At 48.0% G+C, this 16451-nt stretch overlaps 1 protein-coding gene across 1 annotated transcript in view; it reads right to left on the bottom strand.

Moving 5' to 3' along the window:
- The window catches only part of LOC137302325 (RNA-binding protein FXR1-like), a 90171-nt gene that overhangs the window by 727 nt on the left and 72993 nt on the right, over positions 1-16451 (bottom strand). Inside the window, exons 8-15 of the mRNA XM_067971961.1 lie at positions 14733-14903; positions 13122-13200; positions 11428-11537; positions 10643-10729; positions 6092-6272; positions 4946-5161; positions 1441-1641; positions 199-297 (exon numbers count right to left, since the gene is read on the bottom strand). Of these exons, the coding sequence (XP_067828062.1) occupies positions 199-297; positions 1441-1641; positions 4946-5161; positions 6092-6272; positions 10643-10729; positions 11428-11537; positions 13122-13200; positions 14733-14903 (1144 nt within the window). The remainder of the gene's footprint in view (positions 1-198; positions 298-1440; positions 1642-4945; positions 5162-6091; positions 6273-10642; positions 10730-11427; positions 11538-13121; positions 13201-14732; positions 14904-16451) is intronic.

Here is a 16451-nt window from a genome sequence, read left to right as displayed (position 1 = left end):
AGATTTAATAATAATTTTCAAAAGGGAATTGGATAAATACTTGAAAAGGAAAAATTTGCAGGGCTATGGGGAAAGAGCAGGGGAGTGGGATTAATTGGATAGCTCTTTCAGAGCTGGCACAGGCACGGTGGGCCAAATGGCCTCCTTCCATGCTGTACGATTCTATGGTTCGTAAAAATAAAAAATCTACGAACTCACCTGGTTGCCTGTCTCTGCTCAGAGAACTGTCCAGTCGGTTACCACGGTTGCGACGCCTTCGACTCCTGTTCCGTCGTGGGGGCCTCCCCTCGCTCTCGTCTGGGGAAGGGGGAAAAGGAATGACCCAGATTAGTGCAGTCTCACCCATTTCTCAGTTAGACAAATCCCATCATTTCATGACATGGGCCAGGAACAACATTCATCGATCATCCTTGCCTCTCATTTCTTTTTTGAACACCAATTTTAGATGCACCTTTTGTCCCTTTTAGTGTCTCAGCAAAATATGATGATCTTTTTGAAAAAGGGTTTCAACCTTCACACCACTGACTTTTCCAATATTTTATTTGAATTTGTTTATAGTGTAAGATGGTCTCAGTGGCGCTCTCTCGTAAATTTTATTTGACTAGTGATGATTAAAAAGGAGCAATCTCTAATGGGCTGCGACTAACGGGAGGGGGACTCGATGGCCAACTTCAATTTTAAAGGGGATACAGGAACAGAGACCTGGGGGTGTATGTACACAAATCTTGGAAAGTGGCAGGACAAGTTGAGAAGGCTTTTAAGAAAATTTGTGGGATCCCGGGCTTCATAAACGGAGGGACTGAGTACAAAAGCAAGGAAGTTATGCTAAACCTTTATAAATCACCGTTTAGGCCCCAGCTGGCATATTATGTCCAATTCTGGGCAACACACTTTAGGGAGGATGTCAAGGCCTTGGAGAAGGTGCAGAGGAAATTTACTAGAATGGTACCAGGGATGAGGGACTTCAGTTACATGGAGAGAGTAGAGAAGCTGGGATTGTTCTCCTTACAGCAGAGAAAGTTAAGGGGAGATTTAATAGAGGTGTTGAAATTATGAAGGGTTTTGATAGAGCAAATAAGGAGAAACTGTTTCCACTGGCAGGAGGGTCGGTAACCAGTGGACACAGATTTAAAGTAATTAGCAAAAGAGCCAGAGGCGAGATGAGAATTTTTTTTTCACGCAACGAGTTATGATCTGGAACACACTGACTGAAAGGGCAGTGGAAGCAGATTCAGTAGTAACTTTCAAAAAGGGAAATAAATACTTCAAGGGGAAAAGTTTGCAGAACTATGGGGGAAAGAGCAGGATGAGTGGGACTAATTGGATAGCTCTTTCAAAGAGCTGGCACAGGCATGATGGGCCGAATGGCTTCTTTCTCTGCTCGGTGTTTCTACTACACAATTGCTCGTACAATAGCCCTCTCCCTAGCCCGTTACATACCCACACCGTTCTCATTGATGGACGCATTATCGGACTCCACAACTCCGTCCATCATGGTGGCATCGTCGTCAGTGCGCCGCCTGCGGGACCTGCGACGCCGGTTCGCGTTGGTGTGCGATTCGCTGGCGTCCGTGTCACCGGTTTGATCGGTTTCCGCGTTCTCCAGCAGGCTGTAAGGGTTACTGTCGGGGTCTTTCAGCACTGGCACACGTGAGCAAACAAACAGAATTAACACAAGACACAAAGAAAAATACCGTGCAATATAGGGGGATATCGGACGAGGCTCCGTCCCCAAACAGCACAGACACGGGCTGCAAAGGCTGGAGCTCCTTTAAGGAACAGCTGATAACCATATCCTTCCCGCACTGAGCCCAGTTTGTTCATCAGTCCCGTTCAACTATTTAAATATAAAAACCTCGCCCTCATGTCCCTCAGTGGCTCTGTCCACCCGACCTCTACAGCCTACTTCAGACTTACTTTCTCTGGACACATTTGGTCGTTTGACTCAGGCCTCCTGGGCAATCCGCTCCATCCCTGGGCAGCAGAGTTTTTAGCCGCCTAGAATGTGTACTCCAAATCCTTCTGCCTCTCTCTATCCTCCTTTAAAACCCTTAAAACTCCAGAGAATTGACCCCGTAATCAGTATGACATTCCCAGTCTAGCACTGAGGGAGTGCTAGACTGTTGGAGGTGCTGTCTTTCAGATGAAAGATTAAACCGAGACACCGTCTGCCCTCTCAGGTGGATGCAAAAGATCCCACAGCCACTATTTCGAAGAGCAGGGGAGTCCTGGGCCAATATTTATCCCGCAATCAACATCACTAAAAAACAGATGATCTGGTCATTATCTCATTGCTGTTTGTGGGGAGCTTGCTGTGCACAAATTGGCTTTTTAAAAAAAAGCGTTCATGGGATGTGCCCATCCCTAATTGCCCTTGAGACGGTGGTGGCAAGCCGCCTTGAACCGCTGCAGTCCCTGAGGTGAAGGTTCTCCCACAGTGCTTTTAGGTAGGGAGTTCCAGGATTTTGACCCAGCGACGATGAAGGAATGGCAATATATTTCCAAGTCAGGGTGGTGTGTGACTTGGAGGGGAATGTGCAGGTGGTGTTGTTCCCATGTACCTGTTGCCCTTGTCCTTGTAGGTGATAGAGGTCGCGGGTTTGGGAGGTGCTGTCGTAGAAGCCTTGGCGAGTTGCTGCAGTGCATCCTGTGGATGGTACACACTGCAGCCACAGTGCGCCAGTGGTGAAGGGGGTGAATGTTTAGGGTGGTAGATGGGGTGCCAATCAAGCGGGCTGCTTTGTCCTGGATGGTGTTGAGCTTCTTGAGTGTTGTTGGAGCTGCACTCATCCAGGCAAGTGGAGAGTGTTCCATCACACTCCTGACTTGTGCCTCGTAGATGGTGGAAAGGCTTTGGGGAGTCACTCGCCGCAGAATACGCAGCCTCTGACCTGCTCCTGTATTTATATGGCTGGTCCAGTTAAGTTTCTGGTCAATGGTGATTCCCAGGATATTGATGGTGGGGGATTCGGTGATGGTAATGCCATTGAATGTCAAGGGGAGGTGGTTAGACTCTCTTGGAGATTGTCATTGCCTGGCTCAAATGTTACTTGCCACTTATCAGCTCAAGCCTGGATGTTGTCCAGGTCTTGCTGCATGCAGGCACGGACTGCTTCGTTATCTGAGGGGGTGTGAATGGAACTGAACACAATCATCAGCGATTATCCCCATTTCTGACCTTATGATGGAGGGAAGGTCATTGATGAAGCAGCTGAAGATGGTTGGGTCTAGGACACTGTCCTGAGGAACTCCTGCAGCAATATCCTGGGGCTGAGATGATTGGCCTCCAACAACCACTACCATCTTCCTTTGTGCCAGGTATGACGACAGCCACTGGAGAGTTTTCCCCGATTCCCACTGACCTCAATTTTACTAGGGCTCCTTGGTGCCACACTCGGTCAAATGCTGCCTTGATGTCTCACCTCACCTCTGGAATTCAGCTCTTTTGTCCATGTTTGGACCAAGGCTGTAATGAGGTCTGGAGCCGAGTGGTCCTGGTGGAACCCAAACTGAGCATCGGTGAGCAGGTTATTGGTGAGTAAGTGCCGCTTGATAGCACTGTCGACGACACCTTCCATCACTTTGCTGATGATTGAGAGTAGACTGATGGGGCGGTAATTGGCTGGATTGGATTTGTCCTGTTTTTTGTGGACAGGACATACCTGGACAATTTTCCACATTGTCGGGTAGATGCCAGTGTTGTAGCTGTACTGGAACAGCTTGGCTAGAGGCACGGCTAGTAGCACAAGTCTTCAGCATTACAGCCGAGATGTTGTCGGGGCCCACAGCCTTTGTTGTATCCAGTGCATTCAGCAGTGAGCCGTGGAGTGAATCGAATTGGCTGAAGACTGGCTTCTGTGATGGTGGGGAAATCGGGAGGAGGCCGAGATGGATCATCCACTTGGCACTTCTGGCTGAAGATGGTTGCAAACGCTTCAGCGTTTCCCTACATCACAACAGTGACTGCACTTCAAAAGTAATTAATTGGCTGTGAAGTGCTTTGGGACGTCCTGAAGTCGTGAACGGCACTGTTTAAAACACAATTTCATTCTTTCTTTCTCAAAACCCATCTGTTCAATCACCACCTCCTAAACTCACTCTCCTCCCTCCTGCTCCCCCCCCACCCCGAGCTCAGCATTCCGTTCCTCTTACCACCACCCTGTAAAGTGCCATGATTTTGTATATTAAAAAGGACCACATAAATCCAAGCTGTTGCTGTCGACAATAGATCTGTTATTTGAGAATGATATTAATTAAGTCGATGGGCCTTCATCTAAAGTGACCTTGTGATACGATGGGGAATACCCAACTTATTCCACTTGGGACAAACTATGCCATAAGTTATTTGACAACTTATCAGCTACAAAGTGATTTTCATGCATCATATTATAGACAATCTTATCTGACTGTAGTCCTTTCAAAAAAAAAGATGGGGTCCGTACTGGGGAATATAACACATTCCCCAGGAGGAAGCCATTCAGCCCCTCACGTCTGCTCCGCCATTCAGTTGGATCATGGGTGATCTGTATCTTAACTCCATCCGTCCACCATGGTTCTGTAACCCTTAATCCCCATACCCAACAAAAATCGACCAATCTCAGTTTTGAAATGTTCAATTGACCCCCAGCTTCGACAGCTTTTGGTGGGGGGGGGGGGGGGGGGGGGGGGGAGAGAAAGAGTTTTCCAGATTTCCAGAACATTTTACAGGTTCTGCCGACTGGAATAACGTTCTTTACAGGAGGCTCGCAAACTAATTTCATCTCGGAGGCTGTGACTACCTCAGCCTGAACTTGAGCCAGGTCCTAGGAACACGCAGCATTCTAACCCACTGAGTCAGTCAGTCCTGGTCACACTTGTAAATTTTAGTTAGCAATGCTCACGAAACCAGAAATACTATCCAAAGCTCAGAAGTTTTTTTAAAATAATTTTTTACAGCTCACGTTACCTGCACTGATTGAGGAAGTGCCGCCTCGACCTCCGCCGCGACCTCTCCCGGAGGGAGGACCTCCTCGACCACGCCCTCCGGTCGACCGCCTACGGTTAGTGTCCGACCCCTGCCTGCGATCCCGGTCCTCGTCCGCCTGGGCCAGGGACCAATCACTGAGCTCGTCCCTGCGTTCTGATTCAGTCTCAGATGCATTGGAGAAATCGGAGTTGGCATCTGCGGCGGGTAAAATTCAGACATTAGGCTGCATTTCGAAGTAAATATTCTGGCTCTATATCTACCTCCATCACACTTTGTTCCGCACCTAGCTGAGCAGACCCAACATGGTGATGAGCTTCCATGCACAAGTCATCCAAATCAAGCCACTGGTCAATCGGCACAGCCAGCTCCTGGTTACTCGATATGGAATGCAAACTCCTTGGTCCGTTTGGCCAGAAGCGAAGTGCATGACCCAACCCATTTATTTCTCTAGTTTTCTTCCCACATTCTCCAAGTGTCAGTTTGGCTCAGCGAGCAGCGCTCACACCTCGGAGACAGGTCGCGAGTTAAAGCCATGCTCTAGGCCGAAACTCTCAGTGCAGCACCAAGGGAGAGTGATCGACGCTCACCCGTCCAGGGATACAAGTGAACAATGACCACGTGGGCGAGGTATCAGAGGGCAGGATGGAGCCATACCCGGGCAAAGAAAAACCACCCCAAAGGGAGGAAACAGGGGCAATTAAACACAACACGTTAAGAGTTACAATGGATTCAGTGACAACAACTTGCACTTATATAGTGCCTTTAATGTGGTAAAACGTCCCAAGGCGCTTCACAGGAGTGTAATGCGACAAAATTTGACAAATTTGAGATATTAGGACAGGTGACCAAAAGCTTAGTCAAAGAGGTAGGTTTTAAAGGAGGGGAGAGGGGCAGAGAGGCAGAGGGGTTTAGGGAGGGAATTCCAGAGCTTAGGACCTGGGCGGCTGAAGACACGGCCGCCAACGGTGGAGCAAAGGAACTCGGAATTTCAGTGACAGCAAGAGGAGTGTTTCCGCTGCATATAATTCGACTTATATTTTTAAACAAGTTACAAAGTAAAAAGAAAGTCAAACGACCTGCCACATCACAAGCGGCAGCAAGACCGGCAATTTAAAAGCCACGAACCTCGTCGCCCGCGCCCTCGGCCACTATAGGACCTCGAGCTGTGCATGGAGGAGGCAGTGCTGTCGTCGGTGGTGTAGCCGCGCTCCTTGTCTGTGCGGTTGGACAGGGGACGGTATCCCACGCCGATCTGTCGGAGCTGCTCATCTATTTGCAGCCTTTCCATTCGCAGCTGTTCCACCTCCTGCAGGAAGGACAGAGGCACTGCGAGTCCACAACTGCTTCTCCAGACACTCAACAGATGTGATCAAATTAAACGAGCAATCGGAACGTTTTAACTCCCTCTGCACCGCTCCCCCACCCCCCCCTCTCCTGAAGGCAAGGCTCTATCAGAGTACAGTTCCAGGTCACTGACTGCCCTCCAGTACCATTCTTCCTCTGTAAAGCAAGTGCCGTCCAGTCTAATCCTGTCCCTACCTGCCAGCAATAGTTAAAAAAGACTTGCATTTGTATAGCGCCTTTCACGACCTCAGGATGTCCCAATGCACTTGGTTACAGACAATTAAGTACTTTTGAAGTATAGTCACTGTTGTAATGTAGGAAACACAACAGCCAATTTGTGCACAGCAAGATCCCACAAAGAGCAATGTGATAACAATCAGATAATTGTTTTTTTAAAAAAAATGTGATGTTGGTTGAGAGATAAATATTGGCCAGGACACCGGGGAGAACTCCCCCCTCTTCTTCCAACAGCAGTCGTGGGATCTTTTCCGTCCACCTGAGGGGGCAGACAGGGCTTCGGTTTAATGTCTCATCTGAAAGACGGCACCTCCGACAGTGCAGCACTCCCTCAGTACTGGCACTGGGAGTGTCAGCCTAGATTATGAGCTCAAGTTTCTGAAGTGGGGCTCGAGCCCTTGACCTTCTGACGCAGGAGTGTGCGCTACCCACTGAGCCACGGCTGATACTGTCGGGGGGCAGTGATGAGGAGTGGGACTCTGGCAAATGTTCCCCATTCCCAGCCCTGAGGCACTACGATTAGTGTGACAATTCCAACTCTTCTCTCCGTCCTACACCCACCCCCCTCAAACATCTGCGCTGAGGGATGTTGCCAACTTAGTGCAAACTGTGGCCGGTATATATTTTTTTGTGAATTTGCAGTGGAAAGGGGAACTGGGCTCAGAATGCCTAGAGCTCACTCAAAGCATTGAGCAGAAAAATCCACATCATTCAAATAGTTTGGTCTTTCCATCTCGGAGGAATGATTGAGGAACTAGCAACCAGATGTGCCCAGGATCAAAACGGTCACACACACACACTACACGCGTGCTAGAAGTACACAGCGACCCTGACAGCATTTCAGAAGTTATTCATTGCCCAGGACATGCTTTGGGACATCCAGAGATGCGATGCAAATTCTTTGAAGCATGTCGATGTACGATGTTGTAAAGGTTTACGATACATTGATCGCCGCTACTTATCAAGGCACTTGGACATGCTCCAGACACACTGACAAAACAAATTCCAACTGGGTTGGTGCGAGGCTGTTATTTAATGGCACAGCCTGTAGGGGGTGTAGTTGCAGTTTCATTGACGGCCAGCAGAACTCTATAGAAAGATCGGGCTTTCAAAACAACACAGTTCACGCGTCGATATTAAACAGTGAGACAGGGCAAAAAAGGAACAAACTTTAGTCGATAGCTTTAACATACGAGGGAAAAGTTGGATGCTGCTGCAATATAAAAAGATGTCCACCAAAGAACACACTGGCACGCAGCACTGTACATGGTAGTCCAGTGCTACAATGGAATACAGAAACAAGCTGCTCGCTTTGATATCCTGGGAAGATTTATTGCTGCTGTTCCTTGAACAGGCACAGTCAGGATTACTTAACAGAGAATAGGTGATAAAACATAATTATTTGTACTCTTGTTAAAAATGAACCCTCATCGTTTTTCTTTTTGTTGCTGGGGTGGGGGTGGGGGGGAAAAGAGAAAGAGAAGACGACTTTTATTTAAAAACACATAACAGTGACGAGACCATTGTATGTCCAGGGGTTTGGGGGAGAAAAAAAGGGGTAGAAACGGCACCTTCCCTGGGTGGGGCCAGGAGAGACGGAGACACAGAATTGTCTACCCTCCACACTCACTGTGGACGGATCCATGGCACTGGCAGCCAGCGGGTATCTTGCCCACCATGAACTAGCCAGGACAGCCTCTGGGCATGGGACTGTAACTGTGGAGCCAACGGTGTAAGCTGATCCTGCTCCTGCCGGACACCCACAAAGGCAAATTTTCCAGCAGAGGTTTGGGGTGGGGAGGAGAACGCAGGACCAGGAGCAGGAATGCTGGCTGATATTTCTTTCCCTCTCCTCTCCCCCCTCCCCCCCCCGCCCCCACCACTCTACCCAGGGACACTGACTATAGAGAACCCAACACACTGCCCTCATTGAGATCGGCTAATCGGACTTGGCCCAGTACCATACTGTGCAGGACATTTAGTCACTGACCGAACCCAACACTCAAATGGTGGTGAATGAAAAATTGCAAATGACAAATCAAAAAAAAAGTGGAATCTACTGTTCCTGGAACATTCAGGAGGTCAGTCAGCGTCTGAAACAAATGAATGGACCCATCACAGTCTCTTTCAGATGCTGACTGACCCGTGTACTTTCACAGCTTTCGGATGAGACGTTAAACTGAGGCCCCCTCTGCCCTCTTGGGTGGACGTAAAAGACACCACGGCCACTATATTGAATTAGAGCAGGGGAGTTCTCCCTGGTGTCCTGGGCCTGTATTTATCCCTCAACCAACATCACAAACAGATGATCTGGTTATCTGACAAGGCAGCAGCTCACCACCACCTGCTCAAGGGCAATTAGGGATGGGCAATAAATGCTGGCCTTGCCAGCGACGCCCACATCCCAAGAATGAATTAAAAAACTCATTGCTGTTTGTGGGATCTTGCTGTGCGCAAATTGGCCGTCGCATTTCCTACATTACAACAGTGACTACACTTCAAAAAGTACTTTGGGACATCCTGAGGTTGTGAACGCACTATAGAAATGCAAGTTTGTTTGTTCTTGTTTATATAGTTTTTACTTCAATCCTGGTGACTAGGATTCAATATATGTTAAGTCCCAATGGAGCCAGACTGACCTGAAGCTGATTAAAATATTAGCAAGCTTTGCTGATGAAACGCAATCCCAGATGTTACATGTGGAAGAAACTTGCTCAAAACACAACACAGGGAAGGTGAGCGCAGTGTGAACTGTCAGGAGATCCTGACCTACAAGAGCAGCTGAACACCAAAATAAAAACTCTCAGTAGTACAGGCAGCGACAGGAGTCTACATGCCTGTATTTCAGTTCGTGGAAGGGGTGGATGCGGCGAGGGGGGGTAGACATGGTATCCCAACAGAGCCGCACAATGCAGCTTGCTCTCCCGCAGGGCTCCGCACTGAATCAGACACTTCACCTCCCCTGGGAGCACGCCAGAGGTCGCGACACCGAGTTGTATTTAGACGCACAAGTGATGAGCTTTGAGAAATCCATTCCCGGGGGTAAGCAAATACCAGTAATCAAATTAACAAATGTCACAAAAAAAAACACACGCAGAGTGGAAGGAGGCACAGTTCTAAATTCATTCACTCTGACCCCCTGCCACACAAAATCAATTGGCACATTTTCAGCTTCAAGTACACAGATATCCACTCTCTGAATGCACACAGTTTAAGCTCACTGCTGTCCCAATTCAGTCCATATATGTGGCTCAGTGTTATGTTCCAAGTCTAATCAGTATCACTCTTGCACTCATACATAGCAACTTTACCCCCTCTGTATGAAGAACATGCATACAAGATACAATTATACTTTATGTAGAACCTTGCAGCACAGAAGGCGACCATTCAGCCCATCGTGCCTGTTCTTTGAAAGAGCTTTCCAATTAGTCCCACTTTTCCCCTCTCCCCATAGCTCTGCAATTTTTTTTCCCCCTTCAAGTATTTATCCAATTCCCTTTTGGAAAGTTATTATTGAATCTGCTTCCACCGCCCTTTCAGGCAGCGCATTCCGGATCGTAACTCGGTATTAAAAAAAATTCTCATCACCCCTCTGGTTCTTTTGCTAATTATCTTAAATCGGTGTCCTCTGGTTACTGACCTTCCTGTCAGTGGAAGCAGTTTCTCCCCATCTACCCTATCAAAACCCCGTATAATTTTGAACATCTCTTAAATCTCCCCTTAACTTCTGCATTAAAGAGAACAATCTCAGCTTATATCTCCCATATAAGGGACATACTGCCTTACATATTGTAAAGGGATTATATATAATACCTCTATTAAAAGGTGCATATTACTCACACACTTACACACACACACACTATTAGTGCCCTGTCTTTGGGTGGAGGGGAGCACCAATGCTTTGTGTCTCAGTGCTGTATACTGACTGATGCTCCCTGAATGGTGGGGTCGCCACACGTCCCAGTGGTGAGCAGGAGTTTCCAGCTCTCAAGGCAGAGACCCCTGGACCACACCATACCATGGAATCTTCCTCCACATTCCTAAGCTACGCTCCAGATGGGCAAGAGCAACAATTTGTTGAACTGTAACAATTACCGTCAGGTAAGACAGGTGATATTCCAGCAGCACTTGAGCGTTGACTAGATTCTCCTTGGTGCCAACGAACGTGAAAGGAACCATGCCCTGCAGGACAGAAAGGGAGAAACTAAAAGAGAAGGCTCGTACGTACAGTGCTTTCCAGACATGAAGTCTGACCGCTAGGTAACCTACAAAGTTGGGCTGGTGAGGGGGTCTTTGTTTGTCCATGTGTTGACCAGATGCCAAAGTACATCTGGCTCAGGAAGTACATCTTTCTCAGACTGGGTGACCTTTCACACAGTCTCAATCCATGTGGATTTTTTGGGGGGAGGTGGCTTTAACAAATGGCAGTCAGCTTGCTGCCATCTCAGTGGAATGCAACAACAGGCCTGCAGTTTGGGGGAGGGTGGGGGTGAACCCAAGAGTTTGCCCATGGTGGGACCAGGGGTCAGTCTGGGGAGGTCCAGCTTGCAGAGTGTTGGATCTGGTTCTGGGGATGCTTGGTGATCTTCTGAATGGCTGGATCTTTGGGCACCACCAGGTAACGTGAATTATTATGTTTCCCACACCATAGTCTCACCAGCTTTGTGAATCTGGGATTAATTTGCCCTGTAGTTTTGCTCCCCCCACCAGTCGGTGGAGAAGGTGCAACGTTCCAGAGAGTGGTCACTGATTCGGCACGTGGCCCTCAACAAGAAGATGGTGAGTAGCATTGCTTTATTAATTATTCAAAACAGACGGAATATGTAAATTTAGTAACATTACCATCAGAACCCAAGTGGGGTTTCACCAAAAGTGCTCACCTCCTCCCTAGGCAGCTTCTTATCGTTGTCTCCTTCAATCCGAACCCGCACCACACCAGACTTGTCCACAATCTCCTGAATTACTTTCCCGTTCTTGCCAATCACTTTGCCTGTGTTGCAAACACAAATACATGAACACCATTAACTGGCTACAAGTTATTCTTTAGCTAAATCCTCAAGCTGTTGAACAGTTGCTTTGCTATAAAAAGGAAAGTATTAAGAATCCTGACTGCACCCTTTGCAACTTCAATTAACAAAATGATGTTGCACCCCCTCTCCAATTTAACCAGTTCTTCTGGGCGATGGTACGAGTTGAACAGATAATATGAGATGTTCTAATTAATCTCAGGACTTTAGTACAGGACAGAATGTTCCCAGGCATCTGCCATATCCTCTCACCATCAGGTTACCAAGTGATATCGAAGAGAAGTCGGGTAACATCCACCGATTGCCCCACCATCTCCACGTTGACGTGGCAAGCCAGCGGGTACAGGATCCAGAGCTCTTGCTGTTTGACAGCACCAGGCACCACTGCACTGCCCAACAGCGGACTGGTTACCAAGGTAGGGACCACGGAGTGGCAAATTGCACACCTTGTGGGGAATGCCCTCATGGCTTCTTTCGCTCACGTGCACCGCAACTTTATCATGCACCCCAACTTTTCAGAGATTGCCATCGGTTACTAAGGTTTGTGAGGGGTACAAGAAATTACCAAAATTAAAAAAGTACAATATCCACAAAAGAAAATCATGGCATGTGATATTAGTAAACACACTAACAGTTGCTCTTCTCAGTCAGCTGGGTGTTTGACACACACTGAGCCCCATTACCAGGGTCAAGAGTCTCCAATTCAAACTACTGAGGAACCTATGCCCATCTGTAGAGTTTCTATTTTCCCCAATAAGGAGCACACACTCTCCCCGTAAGGACACGTCCCAATTAGGTGAAGGCTGACAGAGCCTAAGGGTTACTGCGAGAGATTTACCCGAGAGATTTCATTAGTGAGCCAGGCTGGCCGGCCAGTCAAGCATCAGTGCCCTGGAGTACTGTACACCCAGTGCAAGGCTGACCAAATACCCAAGAGACAGGCCAGTGCAGACCAGAGCCGCCCCTCGCTCCCTGCAGCCACTTCCCCTCTTTGGCGTAAAACCAGCTCACACAGCTGGATCTTGCACTGGAAGCCCCTCTGTTGTGCTCAGAGTTCTGAACCATGCAGGAGAGCCTGCGAATGCATCCTGCATGCCACACACTGAAACTGCGGTGGGACTTTGCTGGGCAACAGCGCAGACCAAAATGCCCGTTGACACCTTGCAGCTCGATCCCAGGAGGCTGCTTCTAGGCTGACTTGGTAAATGGGACTGTTTTACTGCAGATACTGAGCATTAACCAGGTTGAAGCTCAACACTTGCAGTTTAAAAAAAAAAGGAATTTATTATAAGCACAGTTAAGCGTTTGTTCAGGAACGGCACGAGGCGGAAAATACAGCCCCAAAACTCATCCTGCACGTGTATTCTGCGGGGAATCATTTCATTCGAATATAACGATTCGCTGTACAATTTCTGGTTCGCCTTCTGCCTCCCCTGTACGCGTACAGCTCAATGACAAAGACCCGCAAGTTGACCGGTTTAGAAGGTGCGGTTGATTATAGATGGAGCCAGTGACCGAGGGTTAGTTCAGTTCTGGTCAACACTCACCAACCAGGCTGCGCGGCACTTGGACCGAGTTTTCGGAGAATTCCAGGTACCCCCGAGCTTGTTTTACTGCTTCTGGTGTCTGGGGAAAAAGAAAAAAGTTATTAAAACATTTCCGCATTTTTTCCGCTGCTCTTCACTCTACAGGATGCGTGCGTGACCAAATTGCAGCTCGCTCCTATGGCAGTGATAATCAGATTGCAAGTACAAAAGCTGACCTGATCCCATTCACACCACTTCAATTTTTATTGGTTCTCTTCTGAAGGCATCAATTCATGCTGCAGTACTGTGTCTAGGCCCTCCAGAACACTGGCCAAGTGGTTATTCGAGCACAAATGTACTTGGAGAGCAATGCCGGGCTACTGAAGTGTGGTGGTGGTGGTGGTGGTGAGGGGGGGGGGGGGGGAAGGAAAGAGAAAGGGGGCAACACCTCAACCTTGCCTTCAACAGACATCCGCCTTCTTGTGGGAGTCACTGGATGGTGATCAGGAGCAGGAGCTCTGAGCTGATTCCTCCCCCTCTCCCAGCACAAGGGCAGTCACCAGCAGCCCGAATGATACCAGAATTGGAGGTTATAACCATCAGTAAAGGCTGAACAGGCTATGGCTCTTTTCTCTAGAAAAAAAAGTGAGGGGTGACTTGATAGAGGTATTTAAAATTATGATGGGGTTTGATAGGGTAGATGTAGAGATATTTCCACTTGTTGGGGGTGGGTGGGTGGGGGGGGGGGGGGAGTCCAAAACTAGGGGCCATAAATATAAGATAGTCACTAATAAATCCAATAAAGAATTCAGGAGAAGCTTCTTTACCCAGAGAGTAGTTAGAATGTGGAACTCGCTCCCACAAGGAGTGGTTGAGGCGAATAGCATAGATGCCTTTAAGGGGAAGCTAGATAAGTACATGAGGGAGAAAGGAATAGAAGGTTAGACTGATCGGGTGAGATGAAGTGGGGTGGGAGGAGGCTCGTGTGGAGCATAAACACCGGCATTGACCAGTGGGCCGAATGGCTTGTTTCTGTGCTGAAGGAGCTGAGTTTGGTTGAAAGGATTAATTGAACAAAGCAACGCTTAAACAGACTCTTCAAGGCAGCATGCAGGGAAGGTTGGCCACATTGGAAAAGTCTTATTCAGCAGACTGTCCCAGAAGGTTAAAAGATAAGACAGCTGTGAGGCCTTGAAAGTCTGAGAGAAGCTGCTGTAAACATCAGATGATGTTCTATCAACTTGTTTCAGACCATGGGAAAGAGTGTGGGGGGGAAGTACTGGAAGCTTCTTCTGCACCAGCCAGGAGGGTAAAAAACCAGCCATTTTACTAAGATCGAAGGGGACAGACCATGAGACCGACCAGAGACAGTCCAGAAGAACACCACGCAGGATGGCGATGGTTTATTAACACCTCGGTCTCCCGAAACAGAAGAATTGGTCATTCCAAGTATCATGTTGTACAAATCTCTTCGTAAAACTTGTATTTTAATGTTAATAAAACCAACAGTTAGAAAAGTAAATAAAACCTTGGTTGATTCTTACCTCTGATGACCCTCAAGAGTGAAGAGAGTGGAGCTAAAACCCTACAAGTAACCAGGTTAAAATGAATGCAGCCTTTCCACGTGCTCACCTCGCCATATATTCTGAACGTGCATGTGTCCTCATCAAGTTCAATTGCCGTCACCCCAGGAACCTTCCTAGCCTGCTGAATGTTGGCGCCATGTGTTCCGATCGCAAGACCCATCAAATCCTCACGAACACTGAACTCCTCTTGGAATGCAGCTGCCAGCTGCTTAGTGGTCTACGGAGTGCATCAGCGAAAAGAAAAGTCAGTGCATCAATTGTTCTTGCAGTAAACACTTGACCCAACACCTCAGAGTCCAAAGACCGCAAACTGAAATTCAACACCGCAACTTTACATATTGATGCTTCTCTTCACTCCTTCCCCTGCTCCCTCCGCCCGTGAGATGCATCACTGGAAGCTGCAAAACATGGGTTAGCCCAGCTGCGTCCAAACTCCACTCCGGGATCCCATTCAGCGGCCCTCGAACCCTGGCAATCTGACACTTGAAGCCCAGGCAACTCGAGGCCTATTTGTGCTTATTTCTCATTCATTTGTTTGTCCTGCTCGAATTTTATGAGCCTGGAGGTTTGGAAAAGGCTCTTTTTCTCAGTACAGTTGTCTCATTGGTAGATAAATCCTTAATCAGAACCCCAAGAGCCATTGGTGTCAGCAGCTTTAGACATCTGGGAATTAATGGGAGCAGGAATTTAAACTTTATATGGGTTTTTCCTGCCCCACACTGAGCCTCTGTGGTACACACCTACGTGACTACAAAGGCAAAAAGCTTGGACACCCCCTCGTGTTAAACAAATAGGGAACAATGGTGAGCTTTAGTGCCAGGTGTTAGTGGGAAAGTCCACTAACACGAGCAGCAATGGTAAATGTGGAGACACACTGGATTTTAAACTTTTAAGGGTTAGTGTTTTAAAGAAAAAAGATGAGTAATTCAGACTGGAAGCAGGAGATCTGCTGTTAACGGTCTGTCTGCCCAGTGCTGGCTGAACAAATATAGACGGCCCCATCGAAGCTGATCCCCACACCCACCCCGGCTCCTTTTACCTTTACCACCTGGGTTCAAATCCAGCCCAGACTGATGGGGTGAACGTCTCCGTCTGCTGGCTGTAAGGGTCCGGTGTGAAACATGTTCGCAATCTCTCCAATTGGGCAGTGACTCCCGGCACAAACCCCGCTGCTAATTTGGTACTTCAAACGTACAAAGGGTTTTAAAAAAATATTTGTTCTTGGGATGTGGCCGACACCGGCAAGGTCAGTATTTATTGCCAAGGGCATCGAGAGTCAAGCAGACAGTGTGGCACTGAAGCCACGCACCAGCTTCCCTTCCCTGAAGGACATTATTTAGGACTTCAGCTCATCCAAAACTCTACTGCCTGTATCCTAACTTGCACCACACACCCATCAGCCCTGTGCTTGCTGACCTACATTGGCTCCTGGTCCAACAGTGCCTCAATTTTAAAATTCTCATCCTAGTGTTTAAATCTCTCCATGGCCTCGCCCCCTCCTCCCTATCTTTCTAACCTCCTCCAGCCTACAACCCTCCAGTCCCTACGCTCTTCCAATTCTAGCCTCTTACGCATCCCCGATTTCCATCGCTCCACCATTGGCGGCTGTGCCTACAGCTGCCTAGGCCCTAAGCTCTGGAATTCCCTCCCTAAACCTCTCCACCTCCTTCAAGTCACTACTTAAAACCTACCTCTTTGACCAAGCTTTTGGTCACCTGTCCTAATATCTCCTTACATGGCTCGGTGTCACATTTTGTTTGATAAT

Source organism: Heptranchias perlo, chromosome 35 (assembly GCF_035084215.1).
Source record: "Heptranchias perlo isolate sHepPer1 chromosome 35, sHepPer1.hap1, whole genome shotgun sequence".
NCBI classification, from domain to species: Eukaryota; Metazoa; Chordata; class Chondrichthyes; order Hexanchiformes; family Hexanchidae; genus Heptranchias; species Heptranchias perlo.
The sequence above is the reverse complement of the archived record's forward strand: the minus strand, read 5'-3'. Positions and strand labels throughout refer to the sequence as shown.